This window comes from Acanthopagrus latus, chromosome 6 (assembly GCF_904848185.1).
Source record: "Acanthopagrus latus isolate v.2019 chromosome 6, fAcaLat1.1, whole genome shotgun sequence".
Taxonomy (NCBI): Eukaryota; Metazoa; Chordata; class Actinopteri; order Spariformes; family Sparidae; genus Acanthopagrus; species Acanthopagrus latus.
In genome coordinates, this window is record NC_051044.1 from 32892885 (window position 1) to 32920162 (window position 27278).

Sequence of the window (27278 nt, forward strand, 5' to 3'; positions counted from 1 at the left end):
TTCCAAAAAATGTGATCTGTTCATGAGTTCTTGATGGAATTTGCTGACAGGCAAACTAACAGCAATGATTACTATCTTGTTAAGTAATAACGGTAAACTAAAAATATTTTTTATTGCACATGCCAACCTTGCTTTTTAATTCAATAATTTCACATGATTGTTGTTGAAAATTATTTGACAGAAGTGGACATTACACAAGTGGAAGTTACATAGTGACTGTTGTTCAAGTGTGAGGTGGTTTTTACATCGGTCTGTAAGTTTTTACCTTTTCACATGATGTAAGCATTTAAATCACTTAGACAAACTTCTCTGTCTTATGCAGATTATGAGCCTCAGTCCATCTGTGAGCATCTGCAGTATCTGTTTGCACTCCTGCAGAACAGCAACAGAAAGTACATAGATCCTTCAGGGCTGGTCAAAGCACTGGGCCTGGACACAGGACAGCAGCAGGTAAATCACTACATGAAAACTTTCATAGCTTTAACTTAGTATCTAAGTATGAGACTGGTAAGGCACCCCAGTAGTTCAGTTAGTAGAGCATGTGCCCTGTGTACAGAGGCTTTTTCCTTGCCGAAGGGGCCCAGACACACCCACAACACACGTACACTCACACACACACACACCATTTCCTGTCAGTTTTCACCTGCCCTATAAATTAAAGGCGTGGAAAGGTTAAAGAAATATAGGACGGGTTTCACAGTTTGAAAGGTGATTATAGATATCTGCCATTTAATTCAAACCTTTCAATTTCAGGATGCCCAGGAGTTTTCAAAGCTGTTCTTGTCTCTATTGGAAGACACTCTGTCCAAGCAGAAGAACACCAACCTGCAGAATGTCATCCAGCGGCAGTTCTGTGGACAGTTCTCCTACGTTACTGTGTAAGACCACTCATTACTTTAACCTGGCAGTTTACACTTAAGTGAAAAACCATCATGTGAAGAACTGTTGGACATCAGACCCGCCAAAAATGTCATCACTTGTATTTAATTAATTTTCTTCAACCACAGGCCAAAGTAAGCTGAATTTTGTTTACATTACGGAACAGTCTCCAAGAGTTTGTGTATTTGATGAATGAGGAAGTTTACAGTATATTCAGCCAAGTTGCAGGGAAGAGTGAGAGGGTGGCCAGAATAACTTATTTGTAGTACATAGAAGAAGAATGATTATGCTGGCTCGTAGGGTAAAGGAAACATCATACACCATAGGGCGGGGCGATAAATCGGTAAAAACGATTAATTAGAGTTTATGGTTTAGGACTTAAAAATGAAAATAGATTTTCTCTTTAACTTGCTTAGCTGCCGCTCCCCATCGTCTCCTGTAGTTCATAGTGGGCCCCTCCTTCCCCCGGCTTTGACTTTCCACAGAGAAACAAACAACAACAATGTTCCTAAAATGCACTGTCTTGTCACTAGTTCAGTTTGTAGTGTCAGACCTCGAACAAACCACAGTCTGCTGCAAAGTTTGTTTAAAGGTTGTTGTAACTAAAGGCAGCGAATCGACACATTTATTTCAGGCTCTCAAACAGACGCATGCTTCACAGTGGGACGCTTGTTCACTACAAGATGTATAAGATCCCGACAGCCCACAAACACCTGCTATAAAGCAGCCAACATTAGCGGAATCATTTTATCATTGTGTTCTGTATGAGAAGAAAGGGTCCTGGTGGACAGCTTGTACAGATGCAGTCACTTTGCATATCACTAAAGACTAGTGCATTGCCCGTAGGAAGCATGTATTCCTGTAGAAAAGTGGGAGGTTAAGTAGCTTTTTCATGGATGGGCAAATGAAATGTGTTTGAAGGTGGGACGTCAGGGATATAATTGGCTGTTTTTGACAACTTTTGATTATACCATTATATTTCGCCTTAAAAACAATTTACCTTGCCTTGTTTGGTGTCATTATTTTCAGCACAACCGCACATGTGTGACTGTACAGTTATTTTTTTATTTTGGCATACTATATTAACACTATGGACCTAAGCTCGTTCCTGCCACATTAAGCAGTCTCCTCCTTGTTTTGACTCACAACACAAAAAAACGACTACACTACACACTAAGCACACACTACACTACACACTAAATAACATACTAACTATACACTCCAAACATGCTATATGTCACAAATCTCTCAACTCTAAAAACTTGCCATCTCTGTCGCTGCTTGTATCACCGCCGGCGTCCCTCACACAACTTCCCTTGTTCCTCAGCAACCAAACTTGCTGCTTGCGGACACTTTCATGACAAAAGCCTGTTTTTACCATTTCTTTCTGCACCAGACACAATGACCACAACAGCAATATTCGCGAAAAAGCGTGGCGGACATTATTTACCCCAAGTCCAGTTATGGACGTGCCAGTGCGTCCGTCGACTTCGGAAGTGGGCCATGTGGGGGTGGGCTAGCAACTAGCTACACACGAACATCCACAGATTCCGATTCCATTTTGTTGTCCTGACGTATCTGGATCTCCTCAAACCGGAACAGACTCTGTCCAGACTTGTTTAGTCTCATTAATCCACAAAATCCCGGTCCAGCTCACGCCGCTGCAGGTATAAATCCGCTTGTTTCTTAAGGTATGTCTTGGGCTTGAGCTCTGCAGTGATTGGCTCTGGTGCGCACGGGGCTATGGTTGACAATGCTAGCGGAATTCGTAAAGCATCTATGAAATGATTTATTAACGGTATCATTGTAGTCCAAACAAATGCAACGTCGCACACCCTTGAACCACGCAGCAGCCATGTTGAAACTCTCATATCAGTCTGATCCTGATCTGCAGAGATATTTGAGGCACACATACACAGACAGACAAACACGCACACACACACACAGACAGACAGAGAGTCCTTACTTTCATAGAGCGATATGGTGCCCATATATACAGTGGAGCCGGAGGTTCATCCACTTTGAACTCTTTTGACCCCAGGTTTGTGCTACGAAGCCACAACAGGGCCTCGAGCCAGAGTAAGTAGACAGGCTTGTCTTCCTGGCCAAAAATGTTCAAATAAAATCAATGATTTTAATGATTTCTTTATCATTTGTAGTTGGTTTTTAAGAAGGAAAAACAAATCGATTGGAATTGTAAATCAAGCTTGGTGTGAAAAAATCGAAGATTCAGATTTTAGGCCATATTGTCCAGCCCTAATACGACATTCCAGAATGATGTTCTTAAGTATTCTGCCATAACTCTTCATATTCATGCAATGTTTCTTTTCCGGTGATGTCTCATATACTCTATGAAGTTATCTGTGACTCAACAGTTAATAGTAGCTGTCCACAACTGTTGCAGATTCACAGCATGTGCTGGCATTATGTCCTCTGGGCAGCCACATAAAAATACAAACTGAACTTCAATTTTGGGTCAGGTGTCAGACCTTGGCTCACAACTGGGGCAGCGGAATAGACTGGCCTTTCCATTTACTGTGATAAATGTCAAATGTTTGCCTTTGTCGTGTCAGAGAATAAAATGATACAAAGTAAAGGAACAGGTTAGTTTTTGTAGAAAGAATGTTTTCCTGTTGCTCAGAGAGATGTGCTGTTATCACACAGCCATTTAGTTAACAATCTTGAAGGAAATGGAAATCTTGTTGTCAAGAAGCTGGACACCAGGTATTTTTATAAGGCTTGGTTTATGGAAAGTAAAGGTTATGTTTTTTGAATTGGGACCAGAATGTGACTGAGAGATGCAGCTTCTTTTGTGGTTGGCTTGATTTTTATTGGCGTATTTGTAATGAGCTTATGTGTTAGGGCCACAAGAAATAAGTTCAAATTTAGAAATTGACTTTATTGTTAGATTATATGAAAAACATTTTCTTTTCTGAGGTGGAATCTGTTATCTTTGTTTGATTCTTCTCCAGCTGTAACCAGTGTGGACGATCATCTGCACTGCCGTCCAGATTCTATGAGCTGGAGCTGAACATCCAGGGCCACAAGAACCTGACCGAGTGTGTCACAGAGTTCCTGAAGGTGACTTCATCCGCTACTACACCCACACCGAATGTATTACCAGAAGTATTGTATTTATTTATTTAAACTAGTGCAGTGCTCGTAGGAAATATGTATTCCTATAGAAAAGTGGGAGGTTAAGTAGCTTTTTCATGGATGGTTAATGAGGCTGTGTTTAAAGGTGGGACGTCAGGGATATTTAGGTTTGTTGTGAAATCCAATATTCCGTTTTTGACTATTTTTGATTTTACCATTATATTTCACCTTAAAAACTATTTACTTGGTGTCATTATTTTCAGCACAACCTTACATGTGTGACTGTACAGTTATTTTTTTATTTTGACATACTGTATTAACACAATGGACCTAAAAACACAAAAAAACATAAAATCCAGGTAGAAAAAGTTACATTTTTTTACTGTGAAAACCACAAATATGTTTAACAAACAATGTATTACTTATAATGCAAATAGAAATTGTTGTTTGCTAAGTATGTGCATACATTTTAAAAATTTGTAAAAAGTCTGCCTGAGCTTCTTACAGCTATATGAAGAGCTGCACTGCCTGATCCACATTCAGCAGTCTCCTCGTTGTTTTGACTCATTAAACAAAAAACTGACTCCACTACACACTAAACACACTACTTAACACACTAACGAAACACTCCAAACACGCTAAATGTCACCAATCTCTCAACTCTCAATATCACGCTCTCTATTGCTGTCTCTACACCGACCGTCGGTAGCGAGTGAGGGTGGCGAGCAAGTGTCCGTCCGGAGCAGAGATATTTACAGAGGGTGATAGATGTAGATAGATATATACATATTTTTGAGGAACAGAAACACACACACACACAGACACACACTTGCTTTCATAGAGAGATTTAATTTAACCTTTTTATACAGGGGATCTCATCAAGACACAGGCTCTCACTTTCAAGAGAGTCCTGGTATTAAAAAAAAACAAAAAAAAAACGGTAAATACAAAATGCATAGTTGCAGACATGCACAGAGCCAAATCAAACATAAATCATAAAAGTAACTAGAAAACCGCGAGCGGTTATGCGGGCCCTCGCTCCAGTGTGACATTATCGTCAAACATGCAAGACGGAAAAAAAAAGTTATACAAAGATAAGCTTTAATGATCATAGCACAGTCTCACCTAATTTAACACTGCTAATGAAATTGAAATATTGATGTGTAGCAAAAGTAATTATACAAGAAAGTGTATATACAAAATGATTTGAATCAAAAGCTGGCCTCAAGTTTGATTTTCACTCTCGTGTGACCAATAGGTGTTGTCAAAGACCATGATGAAAGTAGAGCCCTGTCTGGGCATCTGAATAATTAGTAAAGAGTTATTCCCTGTTATCATTACAAACGTAACCAGATGTGGGTAAGTGGGTTCAGACTTGGACCCTCATCACACCCATGAAGTTTGAAGCAAATCGGACAGTGCATGGAGGAGATATGACCAGTTGAAGTTTCATCCACCAGGGGGCAGTAACCAGACATAGGCTGGTGTGTTCAGGGGCGACCCCTCATCACACACAGTTTCAAGCAATTTGGACAAAGCATGAAGGAGTCCTGAGCAGTTGATGGTTCAATGTAGAAATCATGGCAAAATGAACATTTAAAACAAAATGGCCGACTTTGCAGTGGACCGTCAGTGCAAGAGACTTTTTTGTTCGTCTGGTCGACTTACATGTGTGTACCGATTTTCATGTTCCAACTCCATAAAAACCCCTATGGGGAGGCGTTTTTGAGGTGTTCAAGGGGGCGCCATGGAGGCATTTAGCCCCGCCCATGGGCGTCGCCCGCATCAGATTTTAGAGGTCGCCAGCCTTGACCTGTGTATCAAGTTTCATGATGATACGAGTTTATTAGAGCCGTCAAAAAGCCAAACGTATTTTCTTGGCGAATGATCAAAAAGCGCCGCCACGCGGACACCATTACTCATAGCCTCACAGCATTCATAATGTAGCTTCACCAACTTGTTCTTTATGTTTTAAAAGTGGAATGAAGTTGATGGAGTGAACTATGCGGCATCAGTAAATTTAAGAGTAAGAACTGGTCACTTCCTGTTACCACCGGGGGGCGCCATGAGTAAGGTGGGACGTTAATACATCGGAACGTTCATGGCTGAGCTCCCGTCATGCTTAGCAAATTTGAAGCTTCTAGGTTCGAGTATGTGGGCGTGAGAGCCGCTAGAATTTACATGGCGAGCGCCGAAACAGTCACCAAAATTTATCGACCCCTAACAGCTACGCCCTTTGATCTACAGACGTGCAGAGCACAACTTTAGATCAGCTAGGTCTGGAGATGATCTGTACCAGATTTGAAGTTGATTGGGCGAAATCCCTAGGACGAGTTTGTTTTGAGTAAAAAAAATAAAATTCATGGCCGACTTCCTGTTGGAATTTCAGCTTCCTGGCAAGAGAAATTTTTGTGCGTCTGGGTATGCTTAACATCTTTACCAATTTTTGTTCAGGTACGACAATGTCATCGACATTCCCTATGGGAATTTTTCAACTTTGTAGGGGGCGCTATTTAGCCATTTCGCATGGACCGTGTGCGACGACCCAAAAATATAGAATTTCAGGAGTGGCCGGTCGTCCCTGCAAAGTTACACAACTTTTCCAGTTTGGGAAAGGGGCGAAATTGGGCAAAACAGTTGGTCAAGAATAATGAATAATAATAAACAATACAATTTCAATAGGGCCTTCGCTGACTGCTTGCAGTCGCTGCTCGGGCCCTAATAAATGACAAAGTGTAATAGGTCAGTCTGTGTAAAATGATCTTCACAAAATGTAAAACACATGATATCATTAAATCAGTGCACACATGTGCAGTTGGAATTTGAAGTAGACTTTTTGTCTTAGTCCCTGACTTAAAAATAATCCAAAACATGTCTTGTTTTTACAATGGTTGCCCCTCCCCCCCCCCCCCCGCAGGAGGAGAAGCTGGATGGGGAGAACCGCTACTTCTGTGAGAGCTGTCAGAGTAAACAGAACGCCACCCGAAGGATCAAACTGCATAGCCTTCCTCCAACCCTCAACCTGCAGCTCATGCGCTTTGTCTTTGATAGGTCAGTCATCACTTGTGCTTCATTGTGGAAAAAGCATAGCATAAACACAACAGATCACTTTGGCAGGACAGCATATTATCTAATTAGATAATACTGGTCAAAGTGTTTTGTTAATAACAAAAGCGCTCAAACATTTTTTGCTGATTTTAGTTCAAGAACTGTATTACCTGCTGGTGCCAGTTGTGTGTTCTTCCTTCTGATATGAGAACAAAGATTTTTCTAAACCATGATATCTGCTTCAGGCAAACAGGCCATAAGAAGAAGCTCAACACCTTTATCAGTTTTCCAGAGCAGCTGGACATGGGGCCTTTCTTGGAAGGTAAACAATGTGCCATCTCTGTGACAGCACACAGAAAGACACACAGACGCACCTACATGCACACACACACACACACACACACACACACACACACACACACACACACACACACTTTGAATTTTAAAAGGAAGAGTGAAATTCAGAGGGAGATACGTGGTCACCAGTGTCAAAGCAGACTACCTTTTCCATGTATGGATATCACCTGTATGGGTGATGGAATGCTGCACCGAGTTCACCCATGCTAAATCTGTCTTGATATTTTCTAGGCAGTACACTGCTTCCTTATAATACATCTTATCTCCAGGCTACAGTAGATATTTTTTTGTTGATGAAAAGTTGAAAAGTAAACATGTTGACAGTTCTGTGTGTTTGGACTGGCTGTTTCTCCAGACCAGAAGTGTGTTTATGAACTGAGTGCGGTGCTGATTCATCGGGGCATCAGTGCCTACTCGGGCCATTACATCGCCCATGTAAAGGACGCTCGTACTGGTGACTGGTACAAATTCAATGATGAGGAAATAGAGAAGATGGAAGGCAAGAAGCTGCAGCTTGGTATTGAGGAGGACATTGGTAAGTAGTACTAAATGAACACTATAAAGTAACGCCTTTCTGACATCTACAGATACTTTATGTAGTGTTATGCTCCAGCAGTCTTATTGTTATTTCAGTGTTATTTGTTTCTAAACAATATGTATGTATTTAAAAAACATCACATTACAGGCCAGACAAAATTGTCTTTTTTTTCTTTTGGTTAAATAAAGAATATTGAGTTGGAGAGTCTTGCCCTTTTACCCACCTACTGTAAATGTGTACACTTTCTCAAAGCTGTTGCTCTACCGTCTTCGTCTTCTTGGTCTGTAGCCGAGACAGTGAAATCACAGACACGAAAGCCAAAATGCAGTAAAGGATACCACTGCTCCCGAAATGCCTACATGCTGGTGTATAAGGTCCAGGAAGAGGAGAGCTCAGATATCTCCAGGACCAATGTCGAGGTGCCAGGTGAGTAGCAGAATTTTGACTTACTTCATGCAAACAAGGATAAGGCGATGATCTCTGATGTCTGGCTCTGTTGCATCAAGGAATTAAGATATGCACTAAGAACTATGTTTCATTAATTAAAATACAGCCTATCTGATGTTTGCCTTTGCGCTTTTCCTGTCTGCCAGCCTTTCTTCAGAGGTTGGTTGACCAAGACAACCATAAATTTGAGGAGTGGTGCAGTGAGATGGCTGACATGAGAAAACAGAGTGTGGATAAGGGCAAAGCCAAGCATGAGGAGGTGAAGGAGCTCTACGAGCTTTTACCCGCAAAAGACGGTCGGTAAAAACATTCCCTGATCACCCACAGTCCACTTAACAGACGCACATAGGAGAGTGTACACATGTGTTGTGACTTTCAGTACAGAGTAATATAGGGACATTTAACATAATGGAGGGTGTTGCTTGACTAGTACAACAGCTCCCCTGTCTGCAGTAATACTGTTGGAACATCACGATGCCTACTTTTTGACAAGGCAAATTACTGTTTCTTAGTGTTGTGTAGTACGTTAATATGAACAATTTCCAGCATCAGAGTTACAAAAAGAGTCAGGTGTTCATCAGACACATTTGATTTCACGCCTTTTTTATATCATGTATTTATATATGGATATGAGAGAGACGGTTGTTATCACAGAATATGCCTGGATTTAATGAATCACGAGGTCCTGTGTCTCTTTGTCTGATATGGTTCTGTGCTTTCCCTTCTCAGGTGAGCCATATGAGTTCATCCCCCTGGAGTGGTTGAAGAAGTGGCTGGATGATTCCACTGCCACAAAAGAAATTGATAACTCCCTCTTCTTGTGTTCTCATGGCAAACTGCACCCAGACAAGGTGGCAGAGTCTAAGAGGGTTTCCCTCCAAGCTGCTCAGCTCCTCTATGAGCGCTACAGTGGAGGGCCAAGACTAGACGGTTAGTGAAACGCATCTTCTGCAGTTTTAGTGCTTCCAGTTTGATATTTACACAGACGTACGACAGATAGATGTATAAATAAGCATAGTAATTCTAGTGCAAGATAAAATTTAAGGTGCGGGGAACAGAGTCTACAAAACCAAAGTGTGTAGAGACTATGTGTTATGACCAGAGTTTTAGCTATTATTGTACTGTGGGATGGCATGTGGCAGGAAAGATTTCCTGTATCTGTCTCTTTGACCACGGAGCTGGAGCAGTCTGTGAGAGAAGGTACTCCTCTGTCTGTCCACTGTGTGATGGAGATGGTGCTGATCATTGTCCATGATGGAACAGTTTATTCGGCGTTCTCCTCTCCACCACAGTCTCAAAAGACTCCAACCTGCGACCAAGTACAGAGCCAGCCTTCTTGATGATTTTATCAAGTCTTTTAGTGTCACTGGCTCTGATGCTGCTGCCCCAACACACAGCTGCAAAGAAAATGGCACTTGCAACAGACTGGTAAACCATTTCCAACATCTTGCTGCACACATTGAAGAATCTCAGCTTCCTAAGGAAATTGAGTCTGCTCATCCCCTTTTTGTACACAGCCTTGGTATTAGATTTCCAGTCCAGTCTGTTGTTGATCACCACTCCCAGGTATCTGTAGTCCTCAACATCTACTTCCTCCTGAAGTCGATCACCATCTCTCTGGTCTTGTCGACATTCAGCCTCAGATGATTCTGTTCAGGCCACTCTACAAAGCTTTCTACCAGTGTCCTGTACTCACCCTCCTCTCCCTCTCTTATACACCCGACAACAGCTGAGTTGTCAGAAAACTTATGCAGGTGACATGACTCACAGTTGTGTTGAAAGTCAGTGATGTATAAGATGAAGAGGAAGGGCGAAAGCACAGTTCCCTGTGGAGCTCCTGTGTCGCTGACCACCACATCAGACAGGACACAGAAACCATGACCCAGACGGACAAACCGTGGCCTGCCTGTCAAGTAGTCAGTGATCCAGGAGATCATTGTGTCGTCAACACCCATCACCCGCAGCTTCTCACCCAGTAGCAGAGGTTGAATGGTGTTGAAAGCGCTGGAGAAATCTAAGAATGTGATTCTCACAGTGCCTCCTCCACCATCCAGATGCATATGGGCTTGTTGCAGCAGGTAGATGACAGCATCATCGACTCCAAAACGGAGCTGATAGGCAAATTGCAAAGGGTACAGAAATGTCCTCACCTGTGGCCTTGGGGACCGGAACCAATCAGGACGTTTTCCACAGCATTGGGACTTTCTCCTGACTCAGACTCAGGTTGTACAGATGTCCCAGTACAGGAGACAGCTGGCTGGCACAGGTCTTCAGGATCCTAGGTGTGATGCCATCAGGGCCTGCAGCCTTTCACTGTAGTCTTTCCAGCTGCCTCTTTACCTGGCTTGTAGTCACCGTTGGGCGGGGTTGATGCAGATGTCCTCAGTGGAGGAGGAGAAGGGGGGGCAGATGGAGAGATGGTCAAAACAGTCCTGCAGTGCAAGCCTCCTGTGTCCCTCCTCTCACCGTCCTGGTGTGCAGGGGCTACCCTCTCACAAGAGGAACATATCTGGGAGTCATCATGTCCAAGTTGTGGTCTGAGTTCCTTGGGGGGGGGGGTATCATATGCATCCTTTATATCCTTTACAGTTTTGTCCAGTGAGACATAATTAAAATCACCTGTAACAACCATGAATGCATCCGGATGTTCAGTCTGTAGTTAAGCAGTGGTGGAGCTGATGACTTCACAGGCCACTGCTGCATCAGCTGAGGGGGGATGTAAATAGTGATAACAATGGTAGACATTAACTCCCTCGGTAAATAATACCGGCGCATTCCCATGGCCAGTAGTTCAATGTCCGGGGTACAGAGACATTCCTTCACGTTGACATGTCCGGGATTGCACCACCTCTCACTCACATAAAGTGCAAGCCCGCCACCCTTCTTCTTCTGACTTTTGTAACAGTCTCTGTCTCCCCATACCAAACCGTAACCAGGAACCTCCACGTTGTTGTCCGTGATATGAGAGTGCAGCCAAGTTTCGCTGAAGCAAAAATATGCTACACTGTGATTGATCCGAAAAACAAACGAAAAGAATAAGAAAACAAATAAACAATGGTTAAAAACACGATGGGAGCTGCAGCTACAGGCTGCCACCTGGAGCGGCACCATCTTAGCAGCATGAAGCAATGTGAAGGATCATATTGATTAGTTTACTATTCTACACAACTCTTAAAATCAGCTCATATGTGTGTGCATGTTATCAACTTAAATCTTCCTCATACTTAAAGAGTGAGCCTGTATTCTACTGCTTATAATATACTTTTAAATATTTAATTAAAGACTATACCTATATTTGCAGACTTTTCTGGAGGACATCACGTGCAGTAGACTAGACATGCTGTATTCTTTTATCAGTGCCTCCAGATACCTTTATTAGTGAAAAAAGTTATAAAAAGGATAACACTGTGAGGAAAGAAAATGTTAAAGAAGCAGCAACCACGGCAAAAGGAACTGGTTGGTTGAAAAGTAAGTTGATCCTGAGCAATCCAATTCTTATCTGTGATTAATCAACCACCAACAAACATTAACATCATGACTTAAAGTATCTTAAAGTATCAAAAGAGAAAGTAAAGCAGTGTTAGTACATTTGCCTTCTTGTATTCCTCTCATGTTAGGAAGTACTCTTGTTTGCAGTCAGATAGGACCCTTTATATGAAAAGTGTGTCCTACTAAGACTGCCACTGAAACCACAATGTTTGTCTTTTACTTTTTACATATCTCACGTTTGTGTCTGTTCAGGCTCCTCACTGTGTAGGGAGTGTGTTGGCCAGCGATGTAGGGTTCTACGGCTGAAGAACCAGCTCAATGAAGACTACAAAGAAGTCTCCAACCTGGTCAAACGCACACTCAGGTAAACACGCTCAGGGTGTATTTGTTAGTTAGTGGATTGTAGTGTTGTGCATCCCTAGATTGGAATCAAATTATATTTCAATAGCTGCCACGTATGGTAATCTGATGGTGGTATATTGTCTGACCTGAAATATTTAAATAATACTTTCAATACGGTGAATGTAATATGGAACTACTGATATGGATATGGTCTCTCATTCTCGAGACATGATCAAGGTTTTAAATTGTGTTGTGAAATCAATTCTGTGAGAGAAGAGAAAACACCCTTCTCTCTCACGATCATCACTTTTTGATCTCACCAATGTGTCCCCCTCCTTTGCCGTTGTGCGAGGTTACTTACTGTATGTCTGAATGGACTAAAGTTAGCGATCTCAGGTATTATCAGAGGACGACACAATCACTCAAAAAGAGTAAAACTAAGTTCTCAATGGGGCGATACTGAATCAGAATACAGATAAAGAATCACTGTCTAATATATTTATCACTGTGTCTGTCTGTGTCTTAGTGGTGAGGGCTACTGGGTTGGTAAAGCATCACTGCGTAGCTGGAGGCAGTTAGCTTTGGACCAGCTGGAGGAGGACGAACATGAAACCAAACACGGTAATGGCCAGACCAATGGACAGGGACCACACACAAACAACAGCAAAGGTAAAATTAATAGATATGATTTTGTTTCTCCCTCTGTGTTTGTGTCTTCTAGTTTTGTTTTTTTAAATCGTCAACCAAGCTCGAAATGGAACAAAGACTATAAGTCTGCAGTCCTGCTAACAGCTGTATGAGTGCCTGTTTAGGGACAGCAGTGCTTTAAGCTAAATGCTGATGCCAGCATTCTAACATGCTAACCTGACAGTTGCTAACATGCTGATGTTTAGCAGATACAGCATGGCCATCTTAGTTTATCATGGGAATTCTATGGTAAACAATCAGTGGTTGTCAAGACTCATTCTGGTACTAAAAGAATGTGTTTTGTAAACGTATATCAAATGTCATGATAATTCATCTGCTAGATGTTTAGATATTTTAGTGACCGACATCAGGTGGTGTTTCACGAAGTGTCATGGGATCACCAAAGTCAGTCAGTAAGGTACATCCTCTGGGCAATGTGGATATCTCCACAAAGTTTCATGGTAATTGATCCAGTAGTTGTTGGCATATTTTTGTGTGGGCCACGTGAACTGACCGACATTGTCATTCCTAGCACCATGCTGCCTGGTAGCTTAGCCAAAATTGTGATTTGAATCTTTGTCTGTCATGTGATAACGGATATTGAGAGACTGACTGATTTATATCCACTGAACCAATCTGTTTGGTGTCTTTTCATTTTAGTATTAAATTCAACCAGGTTTAGGGTTAGGGAAGTCAACACTTCTGGACTGTTAAGTATTAACATTCTTGGTGAACTGCTTGATTGTAGAGTTCGGTCCAGAGCTCTCAGAGGGCAACGAGGACGACATGAAGACTTTCAATGAAGATATTGTCTGCTGTCATGGTACTGTCCCATCTTCAGCATCAACAATGATCTGAACAAATGACAATGACAGTGTACATTTTTTAAACAGAAACTGCTTTTTGGCTAATAATAATTCACGTATTAAATATGTTGGTTTTTAAATGTGCTCCTGCTGTAGAGGGTCTGAGTATTCTTGAGACTGAACGAAAACTGGTATCAGCTGAAGTTTGGACCAAGCTAAGGGCATACTTCCCCAAAGCACCCGAATTCACCCAAAACCAAGAGCCGTGTCAGCAGTGCCTGGTGAGTAGACAATTACAAACCATCCAGTGTTGGAACACACTGATCTTGCATCTCTCATTTTTCATTTCTTTTTTTGTTTGCACCGGAGTCCAGCAGATAGGGATTTTTGGACCAATGCTGATATCTTTGTGACAGTGTTAACAATTGATATTGATATAAGTGATCTTCTGTATACAGAATATGTATGTAAAAAAACACATTTATGCAATGATCACTCTGCTGTGGTTATCAAACACTCTGAACAGAGAGAGTTAGAGTAAGGGCACTGCGCCTCTCTGTCACTGTGTTATTATCATATAAGCACAAGATTATATGATCCTTTGTAATTAATGAATTAGTTAAAGGCCCCATATTATGAAAAACACGTTTTCTCTAGTCTCTGCATACAGTCAGATCCATAGATATTGGGACATCGATACAATTCTCTTCTTTTTGGCTCTATACGGCACTACAATGGATCTGAAATGAAACAAGATGTGCTTTAACTGCAGACTTTCAGCTTTATTTTGAGGGAATTACAATAGTTTCTATATATTATTCCTACTTTTTAGGGGACCAAAAGTAATGGGACAATTGATTCAAAAGCTATTTCATGGACAGGTGTGGGCTACTCCCTCATTATCCCATCATCGGTTTAGCAGGCAAAATGTCTGGAGTTGATTCCAGGCGTGACACTTGCATTTGGAATCTTGGTTGCATTTGGTTGCTGTTACCTCTAAAGATGAGATCCAAGGAGCTGTCACTGTCAGTGAAGCAAGCCATCATTAGGCTGAAAAATCAAAACAAACCCATCAGAGAAATTGCAAAAACATTAGGTGTCACCAAATCAACTGTTTGGAACATTCTTAAAAAGAAAGAATGCACCGGTGAGCTAAACAACACTGAAAGACCTGGAAGACCACAGAAAACAACTGTGGTGGAAGACAGAAGAATTCTTTCCCTGGTGAAGAAAAGCCCCTTCACAACAGCTGGCCAGATCAAGAACACTCTCCAGGAGGCAGGTGTGTGTGTTTCAAAGTCAACAATCAAAAGGAGACTTCACCAGACTGAATACAGAGGGTTTACCACAAGATGTAAACCATTGGCGAGTCTCAAAAACAGGAAGACCAGATTAGAATTTGCCAAGTAACACCTAAAACAGCATTTACAGTTCTGGAAGAACATCCTATGGACAGATGAGACCAAGATCAACTTGTACCATAGTGATGGGAGGAGAAGAGTGTGGATAAGGAAAGGAACTGCTCATGATCCAAAATAAATAAATACCCTCAAATTAGAGCTGAAAATCTGCAGTTAAAGCAGTGTTAACAATTTATATTGATATAACTGATCTTCTGTATGCAGAATATTTATGTAAAAAACACATTTATGCAACGATTACTCTGCTGTGGTTATCAAACACTCCAAACACTCCACTGTTATCATCATATAAGCACAAGATTGTATGATCCTTTGTAATTAATGAATTAGTTAAAGGTCTCTTCATACAGTCAGGTCCATAAATATTGGGACATCGACATTGACTTTTAGACAGCTGAAATTCAGAACCATGGATGGGTTTGGGGCAGTGCATATCGAATTCAGTGTTGGACGTCTGACAGCTGTGTGAAATTGATGAAAAACAGTATAATATGGGACCTTTAATTAATGCAATCAACTTTGTAAAATAAAAGCTGTGGTGCATTTATTTTAATAGCAGTTATGTTTGATATTATATTTTAGCAGAATAAGGACACCAGTTAATAGTTTGGCACACAGTAAATTGTGCAAGAGACTGAAACTAATGCCCCATTTTCTAATCATTCAGTCTAGAACCAATGAATGATTGGTCGAATTGGTCATCAAAGAATCAGAATCAAAGAATCTTACAATTCCCACCCATACTAATCATATATCCCCAGACTACATTATTGCTGTTTCACCATACACTGCATTAATCCTGTTTATGTCTGTTTATGTATCCGTTAGACACAGATGGCACATGTGTGTTGATAAAGTAGGTAAGTTGTGAGATTAAAACCTCCTTCCTGTGTGTCCAGACATTGGAGCAGGAAGAAAAGGACAATGAGGCGGTCAGTAAGATGATGGCCCTGGACCAGAAGAATCAACTGCTCAACCTCTTCCATGAGAAGAACCGGCCAACGCTCACTAAGTGGCCTCAGGTAGATGCAAAGCCAACGGTCAGAGTCATTAGACCTCTTTACTCCAATAACATTACTGAAAAAGGCAAGACGAGAATGATTCTTGAAAAATGGAGCAAGCGAGTTACCAGAATCTACAGTATATGTATTATTCACTGTGCAACCTAAATTATACTGGTGTTAATACGAAAGTCTCTTAAGATGAAAGCAATTATTCATATTGATGATGATATTTGTCATTATCACACAAATATAATGATATTAACAAACTATGATTTTGGTGAATACAGTAAATCCTCTGTTTGTCTTTCCAGGGCACAGATGTACTTTACATAGTCCCTCTTTTCTTTGTGGATGAGTGGAGAAAATTCATCAGGTATGTTTGATTCAACAGTGAATGAACTAAATGACATCACTGTGTTTGTTGTTACATTGTCCAAATAGAATTTGACTGTTGAACTCAAGAACAGGGTCAACCTAAAACAAGAGGTGAAAATAAAAACTTTGGACATGAACATCATATGTGTGTTATTAGTAATGACTAGGGCTGTCAAAATAATTTTAATTATTTGAATTAATGTATACAGAAATATTGACGCATTGAAAAAAATTAGCACAGTGACTTCTGTCACTGAACATTTTCCACTGCAGCTTTGTAAATTATGGAAAAGTCCCACTCCAGCCAGTGTTTCTCACTGTCAAATGGTTAACATTCTTTCTCAAACCATGAATGGGCTGTGGTTAAGAGTCGGCCATTACACTAAGACACTGTCGTTCGTTCAGCTGAGTAACATCAATACCATTGATAGCAATAGCATAGATATTAGCTTGGATACAAATGGTATGTACAGGTGCTGGTCATATAATTAGAATGTCATGTTGATTTATTTCAGTAATTCCATTCAAAAAGTGAAACTTGTATATTATTGTCAGGTTGAAACACCTAAAACATTCGTAAAAACAAAGACTAGACAGAGAAAGAAAGACAATCAGGCGATCAGTTTTACTTGCAAGGAGAACAGAGTGTGCGCAATGTCTCACGCTCCAAACTGCTCTGCCGCACTCCCTGTTCTCCTATCTTTTATTTCCTTAGGATGGTTACAAAAAGGTCATTGTGGTTAACTCCTGCACAACTTTATTTTTCTCAGCACATGCATTTGCTAATATTGTCTTCCTCTTTCAAAGTAGGACATAGTCAAGGTTTCTCTTATCTGGTTATGAAGCAGCTGCACAGGGAGTTTGTGGCCTCGCTATAGTAGCAAGTGTGTGATTTCTCTATGCAGACAAGAAGCTGACTCAGCAACAGTTACTCTTTGCAAAACATTCAATAAGCGAGTGATAATATGTACAGTGATTCCAACAATTATATTCATTCATTACACACAGACTGATATATTTCAAATGTTTCTTTTAATTTTGATGATGATTACTGACAACTAATGAAAATCCCAAATTCAGTATCTCAGAAAATTACTTATTACTTAAGACCAATACAGAAAAAGGTTTTCTAGAAATGTTGGCCAACTGAAAAGTATGAACATGGAAAGTATGAGCACGTATAGCACTCAATACTTAGTTGGGGCTCCTTTTGCCTGAATTACTGCAGCAATGTGGCGTGGCATGGAGTCGATCAGTCTGTGGCACTGCTCAGGTGTTATGAGAGCCCAGTTTGCTCTGATAGTGGCCTTCAGCTCTTCTTCATTGTTGGGTCTGGCGTATCGCATCTTCCTCTTCACAATACCCCATAGATTTTCTATGGGGTTAAGGTCAGGCAAGTTTGCTGGCCAATTAAGAACAGTGATAACATTGTCCTTATACCAGGTACTGGTAGCTTTGGCACTGTGTGCAGGTACCAAGTTCTGTTGGAAAATGAAATCAGTATCTCCATAAAGTTGGTCAGCAGCAGGGAGCATGAAGTGCTCTAAAACTTCCTGATAGATGGCTGCGTTGACCCTGGACCTCAGAAAACACAGTGGACCAACACCAGCAGATGACATGGCACCCCAAACCATCACTGACTATGGAAACTTTACACTGGACTTCAAACAACATGGATTCTGTGTCTCTCCTCTCTTCCTCCAGACTCTGGGACCTTGATTTCCAAAAGAAATACAAAATGTACTTTAATCAGAGAACATAACTTTGGACCACTCAGCAGCAGTCCAGTCCTTTTTGTCTTTAGCCTGGGCTAAAGACAAAAAGGCGAGATGCTTCTGATGCTGTCTCTTGTTCATGAGTGGTTTGACACAAGGAATGCGACACAGAGCTCTGTGAATAGCCAGCCTCTTTAGCAATGACCTTTTGTGTCTTGCCCTCCCTGTGCAAGGTGTCAATGGTCGTCTTTTGGACACCTGTCAAGTCAGCAGTCTTCCCCATGATTGTGTAGCCTACAGAACTAGACTGAGAGACCATTTAAAGGCCTTTGCAGGTGTTTTGAGTTAATTAGCTGATTAGAGTGTGGCACCAGGTGTCTTCAATATTGAACCTTTTCACAATATTTTAATTTTCTGAGATACTAAATTTAGGGTTTTCATCAGTTGTCAGTTATAATCATCAAAATTAAAAGCAATAAACACTTGAAATATATCAGTCTGTGTGGAATGAATGTATACATTATACAAGTTTCACTTTTTGAATGGAATTACTGAAATAAATCAACTTTTTCATGATATTCTAATTATATGACCAGCACCTGTATATAAGCAGGGACAGTGATAGCTGTCACTCAGACATGAGGTCTTCTTGTGTATGAAGCAGCTGCAGAGTTTATTCATGGTCAAAGTGTAACCTGTACTGTACATTAACTGCCACTACACAACTCTACTAAATGTTTGGTCTGCTCCAGTGGCTAACAGCCTGCTCTGAGCACAGCCACCGACGTCCACTCTCCACTCACTTACTACAAGGAGCCATGCAACTCTTAAGACACCAGAAGTAAAGCTTGGTGGATGCTTGGTGACTATAGTCCATTCCAGTTAACGACAGCTTATTTTTCTATGTTTTAGAACAAAATGTAAATGTTTGTCAAAGATTTTAAAACATTGATAATAATCATTTAATACATGTTTTTACTCGCTTGACAGCCCTGATAATGACTCAAAGCAATTTATTCAGTATGCATCGCGGTTGACCCTTTACTTTCTGAGTTGAGTCCCTAATGATGTTGAATATGACTGACAGTAAAATTGCCCATTAACTTTTCAAATGCTAATTTTCCTCCCATCTGTGTGTGCATTTTCTAGGAGGCCCACTAAATCTTCTCCAGTGTCGAATGTGGGCAATACTTTGCTGCTCTGTCCACATGGAGGCTTCATGTTCACCTACGACTCCCTGATCAATGGAGATGCACAACAGTGAGTTATGCTTATTTAAAATGAAATACAAAACATCCTGTAAACATTTCAGAACTGTGCTTCTGACAGGATGATAAAATAACTGGAACTGTCTTTTATAATCCACACTAAACACAAAACCCAGAGATGCAGCAGCACTAATCTTAAATGCTTCTTGCAAGCAGAGCAGTGAATACTCACCGACTTCATGATTCAATTATGATTCACCAATTAAAACACACAGCTATTCTCAGTGCATCTTGATCTCGTGTTGATGTATTGCATCCTCAAATGATTATATTACTGCGCACAGCTACTTTTTTATCATTTAATAAAAGCAGTAAGATAAATCTTAATTCCCATTTTATTTAGCAATTGTTAATATTGAAAAATATTGGATGCATTTTTTATTATTCGCAGTTGATCTCCACATCCTTCTGCAATGCAATGCACTTAACATATGTAAGGTTGGCCTGCTGTTAGCACAAAATTCAAAGCATGAGAGTGACATTGTGAACTGACAGCTTTATTGTTCAGGCTGAAGAATAAACAATCAACATAAGCTGCAATCTCCTCTCTTCTGCATTTGCATCATGATGCATCTTACAATAAGGAAATCCCCACACCAATAACGTATGCATGGCATTTATTACATTTCCTGAGCTAATCTTGCACAGATATTAACAACCAGGTTAATTTGGTTGTTATTCTTCACAAAATACAATCATCAAGTCAGATCTGGATCCAAAAAGACATGTAGCCATTATTTAAAATAGGTAGGTTGCATGAATAGGTGAATACATAGAGAACCATGAACCGATGTATTACTGATTATATACTGCTCTGGTCTCATGTTGTGCTGTTTGTAGTATAGCTCTGCTCTGGCCTAACGAATGGGAGGTAATCAGCCGACTCTTCATCGTAGACCAGCCTATCTCCATCCACTGCTTCAAAGACACCCCGCCCAGTGGCCCCACCACTCAGTACACAACTCAGCCTGGTAAGAGTGCAGAGTCACGGAAGATGCTTTCATCCATTTGCCGAAAATGCACTTTTGAGCAACTAAAGAAGATTCTCAAGAAGTTTGCAGCTGAGGGGGAAGACACCAGGACATTAGTTCATTTTAGTTTTAAATATCCCATTAATTACCTTGAAATAAATGCCCAGAATCTTGAAATTAGTTTACACTCCCAGAAGCAGTGGAAATATGTCCCTTCAGCAGAGTGGCACTGTGCATAGAGGAGCACAGAAAGGACACAGTTATTTTTGTGCATTTTAACGCACAGAGGTGGGAACTTTATGTTGTCAAGAAATTCCATTCAGACCATAGCAGATGTGCAGTCAGAGCTATAGAGATCCTTATAGAGCAGACTTATTATTGTCTTTATGTCAGCTAACTTGAGGTGCCTGTAGCCATTTCCATCTATGCCAGACGTATCAATGTTTGTATTTCTCTCACAGCACTGGGCAGCTCCTTTAGCAACAGACTGATACACCCTAAGTGTGTGAAGGAGGGGTGTCGCAGGTCCTTCCTTCCTGCTGCTGTCAGACTTTACAACCAGCACTGCTACCAGTAGCCTATAGACCTCACGCTGTGCCCTGCACTGTGCACTATGTCTGCACAAGGTCACTTCTGTTTTTGCACTATCTGGTCAATTTATTCCATATTTATTATCTGTATTTAAAATCTATGTTTGAAAAAAAACAAAACAAAAACTGCTGTTAATTTTGCACTACATCATGTAAATATGTATATATGTCTATTTCTTCCCTTTTTAATTTTATTGCTTATTTTTGCTATTGTTCCTGTTATTGTAATCTTATGTCGCTGCTGTGACAAACAAATTTCACTGTCTGCGGGACATTAAAGGATTTCTGATTCTGATTCTGATTTGACATACAGTTCAAGTCACCTACCAAAAGTGTGTAAATAGAGGAAGATTGTGTGAAGTCTCACAGTAGCATATACATGGACACTCTTACAGTCTGATTCAGTCGATATTGATATACGTGTGGTTTATGTGTTCAGATCTGTGTTGGGAGTGCAGAGAGAGCTTCCTTTTCCAGCAGCAGAGGGACCTTCGAGAGTATACCCAAGCAACCATCTACATCCGCAAAGTCATCGAAGACAAGAGGGTATGAGAAGAAAGGACATTGTAGTTCTCCAAACATGTGAAATGAGATCCGAGTTTTAACTAACTTTGTGTTTTCACATTGCTCCTGCATAGATGGTAAAGGATGCAGCTCCGGAAATGAATGCCAGCAGCTCTGAAGCAGAAGAGGAGAAGGAAGAACATCCGAAGGTGGATGGAGAGAGAGACCCAGACTTCAGCCAGGTAAGTCTATAGATGTTAACAGAAAGATGCTGCCACAGGAATGTGACACAATATATCAACTGATGGTTCTGCTACTACTAGATATAGAAACAGAAGTCAAGGCAGCCAAATGCTTCTTGGGTAAATAAAGCCACATATGGCTGTCTGTGATTGGATTCTAATATCACATGACTGGATGTGTTGCCTCAAGGGAAAGTTTTTTTTCCCTTGTGGGTTAATTTTCTTTGTCTTTGTTCACTAGTTTAAGTGTTAGACAGAGAAAAACAACTTCTATAATCAATTTTATTTTTCTTTGTTGCTCGTTCACAGCAGCTGTTGTTTTTATCATTCATCACAATTTCTAAGTTCTTATAATAATATCATAAATACTGTTAGAGTTTTAACTGTCAGTTAATAGTTGGTGTAACAACTGACTGTAAAAGCAGTAGAGCCAATAAAGTAGCCTTGCACAAAGATCCCTTTCACATTAGATCATTTTTGGTTTTACCAAATAAGTGTCTTGACAGTTCAGGTACCTCCTTGTTTTTAGAAAAGATGAGAAACAGAGATACCATCTAATGGCAGCCTTGATGGCTACAAATTTCTTTCAGTCAGAAGATGGTGCCAAGCGGCTTAAGTTGGGTGACAACAGTGCAGCATCAGCAGCGACTGTTACTGTGACCAAACCAGGTGGAATTAGGAGAAGCACCCGGCACAGGAAACTCCGAGGGGAAAAAGCACTCATCGTTTCAGCCAATCAGACCCTTAAAGAGTTGAAAATACAGGTGAGAGCTAAATGTTTGGATACAAGCCTGAAGCACAACATCTTGAGGATGGATAGAATGATAAACTGGTTGTTACAGAATCAATGATTCTATACAGTTGTCTTTGATGGCTCAAACCGACCTAATGTAATAGAATCTTGTAAGACAAGTACTGTGAATATTGTGATTATGATACAGTCTTCAACTGGGGGTCCTCAGAGGTGTTGCATGAAGATGGCCTAATTATGTTTCAATAGTTTTTTCAATAATTTCATTGTGTAAATGTGTGTTTGTTTGTGTAAATACACGAGTCCAATATATTGATTGCAAAGATACATTTGTTTTAAAAAAAACAGAAGTTTATTTACACAGCAGTGATTCAAGTCACCCCATGATTCGTTATGCAATCGTGAGCAAGCTAACCTAACTTTACTGACATGTTTATTCATGGCACTGTAGGTCCCCCTATGTTATTGTAGACCCAGTTTAATATGCAACCGAATTTTATTATGTGTGTATGCTGCTCTCTCTCTCTCTATACATAAGCTAAGGACTCCTTGGGGGCCCCTGCTGCACAGATAGTGGATATCCTGAATTCACACAACTAACTTTGCTGATCTTCTGACTCTGTAGATCATGCACGCCTTCTCTGTCGCTCCATTTGACCAGAATCTCTCCATTGATGGAAAAAGTCTGACAGATGACTCAGCCACACTGGGCAGTCTGGGTGTCATCCCAGAAAGCATCATCTGTCTAAAGGTATTTCCTTTCTTTTTTTCTAAAAAACTAAAAGAGATCTGTTTACACAGAAACCATAACCATTACATTTTTAATATTGACTTCCATTTGATCACCTTGATGGTGATTACAGACACTATCCTCTTCATCCAAAATATTTTTTCCATTGTTTCCTTTTAGGCTGACGAGCCAATAGCAGACTATGCTGCAATGGATGATGTCTATCAGGGTAAGTGGCTGTATCTTTACCTTTGCTTTTGCTGCTACATTACCTTGATTAAAAAATCTAAATAAGGATAATATTGCCTTCTCATATATGGTCATCTTATTCCTTTACAGTGAGAATGCCTGAAGAGGGATTCAAAGGTGAGCATGCTTATTCTTCAGTTGTTGTCAAGTGTTTTCTTTGTTGTCTTCACCCAGAAGTTAAAAGGATATGCTGGTATTTTAAAATCTGGGCTCTATATTTATATGTTTTGGTGTGGAAATGATTAATACTTTCTGAAAGTTTTGGAATTGGTCCAGTAGGTCACCTCAGCTGGCAGCCAGAATATGGTTGAAATATAATCCAACTCCCAATTGTCATTTTTTGCCAGTGACAGGCCAAGGTTGTCATTTTGTCTGACCACTTTACAGAAATGATTCCCACAAAGAGAGACCTTTTCATTTAAATAACAAGACATTGTTTTTTAACTGTTTGCAAGAATTGATGTTCCTAATTCATGGCTGACTATTTAACTGATTTACATCTGTAACCACTCACATAGTGAGACTGAAAAACATGTAAGATTTCAGAGAAAATTAAGAGGTCTGGAACTAGGGATGCATCGATCCAGATTTTTTCACTTCCGATCGGATTCCGATACCTGAATTTGGATATCTGCCGATACCGATACTATTCTGATACCAGAGCTCTGTTTGCTTTAATATTATTGTTATCATTATTATTGATTTTATATGAGGCTGAAATAAACTCCTCTCTGCATGCAAGTATGACATTGGGCAGACATCTGAAGTCCAGATATCTGTAGTAAAGCGCAGGGCTGGAACTCCTTTTAACTTCTCAGCTACGACACTCAGTTGTATAGCTCAGGTAGCGGAGTCTCTAATAAGTATCTCCTGGATGGTAAACTATACCATGACTGCAAGTGTTCAGTCAGGCTGTGAAATCCCTCGATTTCCTCTACTGATAACGGTTGGTTGAGCAACTTTGGCTCCTTCTCATCTTTCTGACCCTTGGCCAAAAATTCTTTGTGCTCTTTCATGTGGTGCTTTTTTAAATGTTTAATTGCGTTAATGGTGTTGTATGTCGCGAGTGAGCTTCCACCTCTCCGAGTAACAGCTTTGCAAACATTGCATTTTGCTGTCTTGCTTTGTGGTGTTTCCAGTGTAAAATATTTTTGGCAAGCCACAGTGCTGCTCAGTGCTTGCTAGCTGGCTGCAAACTGTGGACTGGATTTCGTGAACAGGGTGTGTCTCATAACTCTGTGTCACATTGAGCTGCGCCTCCGTTCAGGAAATCCATTCCGCAGTTTGCAGCCAGCTAGCAGACTAGCCAGAGGGAATCACTTGTGGAGTCATTTCAGCAGACCGCGTTAAAGCACAGACATGGCTCATGGATCTGAAATCTCCGCAACTTGGATAGTAAATTTCCGATCTGTGAATTACGCTGGTACCGACCCGATACCGATACTGGATTGGATTGGCCCCATCCCTATCTGGAACCAGATTAAGGAGAGGCACAAACGAGCACTGAACCTAAACCTTTTTTATTTTTGCTTAATGCGTTGGGTAGCTAATTTTTTTTTTTTGTGAAAAGTGTTTTATACTAACTTGATCTAATCATTTCTGTCCCTGTCTGCAGGCACCGGGCTTCTAGGGCACTGAGGAGAGCTGTGCTGTAGCCATGCTTGAATTGGATGGACAACAGATGGAAATTTAAAGAAAAAAGCTTGAATTTGTCAAGTGTCCATATATAAATAAGTGCTTTAATTTGTTTTTTTACGTTTTGAGTAGCCGTTCTTAAAACAAACTGTGACTCTGTTGCAAAGCCGCTGTTTTTCTCTAAATAAGGTTAGCTGGCCTTTAATATTTAAACTTCCTAATCATTCTGAAGGACTTCGTGGTAGTTCTTCTGCCTGACCAATAGAAACAGGTGGAGGAAGATAGGTTCTGTTTATTCTGAGGTTCGGCTTCAATTAACTTCTACCTTCATTCAAGAAAATTAGCTTTGTTTTTGAATTTTTAAATTATGGCAGAAAAAATGCAATGTTCTTTCTTTCCATTATGTGGAAGCTTGTGTTCTCACTGCAGAGTTTTCAGGTTTGTCAAAAGAGCGCACGAATTAACTGTTAAGTATTGCAAATATAACTGCTCCTAAATGTTAGAACATTTATTACCTCTACAGCAAATCTTTATCCATATACTCCATGTGGCATTTAGAGATACATAGCTACACGGTATGTATAGAGGCTGATTCCTGCAGAAGTTTCAGCGGTGCAAACCTCGACAGCTGGAAGTGAGAAACGGAATGCAAGCAATGTATGTCCTGTTATTTTCACTGTTATTTCTTATGGACAATAAAGTTATTTTCAAAGCACCTTGTCCTCACACTCTCAATTATTAGATTCAACAAATTACCATTGCTGTGGTATTAATGGGAATGTTAATCAGAGTAATTTAAACCAATCAGGCATAACAGTATGACCACTGACAGGTGAAGTGAATAACACTGATTATCTCTTCATCATGGCACCTGTTAGTGGATGTGACATATTAGGCAGCAAGTGAACATGTCCACAAAGCTGATCCGTGTGTGGGGAGTGAAAGTTAGCCTGTGTGGTCCAATCCAACAGACGGGTTACTGTTTGTCAAATTGCTGAAGAAGTTAATGCTGGTTCTGATGGAAAGGTTTCAGAATACACAGTGCATCGCAGTGTGTTACGAGTGGGGCTGCATAGCTGTAGACCACTCAGGGTGACCATGCTGTGACCCCCTGTCAACTGCCGAGAGTGCCAACAATGGGCAAGCATCAGAACTGGACCATGGAGCCATGGAAGAAGGTAGCCTAGTCTGATGGATCACGTTTCACATGTTGATGGCAAGATGCTTGTGTGTGCCACTTACTATCTACAGAAATAATATGAAGCACAACAGTTATGTGTGAAAAAGATATTCTCTGATGCATCTGTAGGATGCGCTGGACTAAGAAGTCTGATCCATGGAGGCCAAACCTTGCAACTTACAGGACTTAAAGGATCTGCTGCTAACCTGTTGATGCCAGATACTACAGCACACCTTCAGGGGTCTAGTGGAGTCCATGCCAGGTGGTCAGAATGTTATACCTGGTCGGTGTTTTGGCCTCACTCCTTAAGTCACATCAACACTTATGGAAAATAAATGGATATTTACCTGTACTGTACTGCTATGTATGTATGTTGCTTTGTTTCAAATGTCAGCCCAAATTCAGAAGTAGAATAGTTTTATATACATTTTCTATTATTTAAAATAAACTTTTATTTTGGATGTGGTAGCTTTTCCCCGTGAACTGATACAGTCAAAGTGAATTTTATAAAGCTCCTTCTACAAAGTTGTAAGTTAATGTCTCATTTACACATTCACACACGATTGAATATATTTAGGAAACAGGAACAAAAAACAACAGCTGTGCAATTCTCTGATGGCTATAAACGTCAACTACTCCTTATATGTTCAGTATACAGGTTAGCACCAAACCACAGGATGTGTTTTGTAATGTTTTTATGAGTGTTTACAGCTGCCAATGTATGCAATGCTGTTACTGTGATGATACGTGACGGTTAAATATTGAATCTGTGTCTATAATAACCACATCCTGACATGTAAATGTGACATCTGTGGGAAAAGCACTGATGTTTACATTTAGATGATTTAGATCAATTGTTTTCATAAATACAGTGAGTTTTAATAATCCAAGTGCTAATATTCCAAGCATGGAGACAACAAATGAACAATGTCTGCAAATCAAGACAAGAAACTA

General features: G+C 40.4%; 1 protein-coding gene and 1 long non-coding RNA gene across 6 annotated transcripts in view; both read left to right on the plus strand.

Moving 5' to 3' along the window:
• Positions 1-25860, plus strand: part of usp48 (ubiquitin specific peptidase 48) — a 29895-nt gene extending 4035 nt beyond the window's left edge. For 4 of the 5 annotated variants that reach the window (XM_037101763.1, XM_037101762.1, XM_037101761.1 and 1 more), the window contains exons 5-28: positions 323-450; positions 754-878; positions 3852-3960; positions 6893-7026; positions 7269-7345; positions 7736-7915; positions 8171-8344; positions 8512-8661; positions 9095-9295; positions 12107-12218; positions 12723-12865; positions 13632-13706; positions 13846-13970; positions 16010-16132; positions 16426-16487; positions 19354-19464; positions 20313-20443; positions 21473-21579; positions 21672-21779; positions 22370-22543; positions 23156-23281; positions 23441-23489; positions 23600-23626; positions 25125-25860. In XM_037101763.1, coding sequence (XP_036957658.1) covers positions 323-450; positions 754-878; positions 3852-3960; positions 6893-7026; positions 7269-7345; positions 7736-7915; positions 8171-8344; positions 8512-8661; positions 9095-9295; positions 12107-12218; positions 12723-12865; positions 13632-13706; positions 13846-13970; positions 16010-16132; positions 16426-16487; positions 19354-19464; positions 20313-20443; positions 21473-21579; positions 21672-21779; positions 22370-22543; positions 23156-23281; positions 23441-23489; positions 23600-23626; positions 25125-25147 — 2774 coding nt within the window. In that variant the 3' untranslated portion in view covers positions 25148-25860. The remainder of the gene's footprint in view (positions 1-322; positions 451-753; positions 879-3851; positions 3961-6892; positions 7027-7268; positions 7346-7735; positions 7916-8170; positions 8345-8511; positions 8662-9094; positions 9296-12106; positions 12219-12722; positions 12866-13631; positions 13707-13845; positions 13971-16009; positions 16133-16425; positions 16488-19353; positions 19465-20312; positions 20444-21472; positions 21580-21671; positions 21780-22369; positions 22544-23155; positions 23282-23440; positions 23490-23599; positions 23627-25124) is intronic. The other variant, XM_037101765.1, reaches the window with a different exon arrangement.
• Positions 25861-26039: 179 nt separating this feature from the next.
• Positions 26040-26785, plus strand: LOC119021523. Its single transcript, XR_005075628.1, has 2 exons — positions 26040-26322; positions 26454-26785. It is a non-coding gene; the product is annotated as an uncharacterized LOC119021523 (long non-coding RNA).
• Positions 26786-27278: the final 493 nt, after the last annotated feature.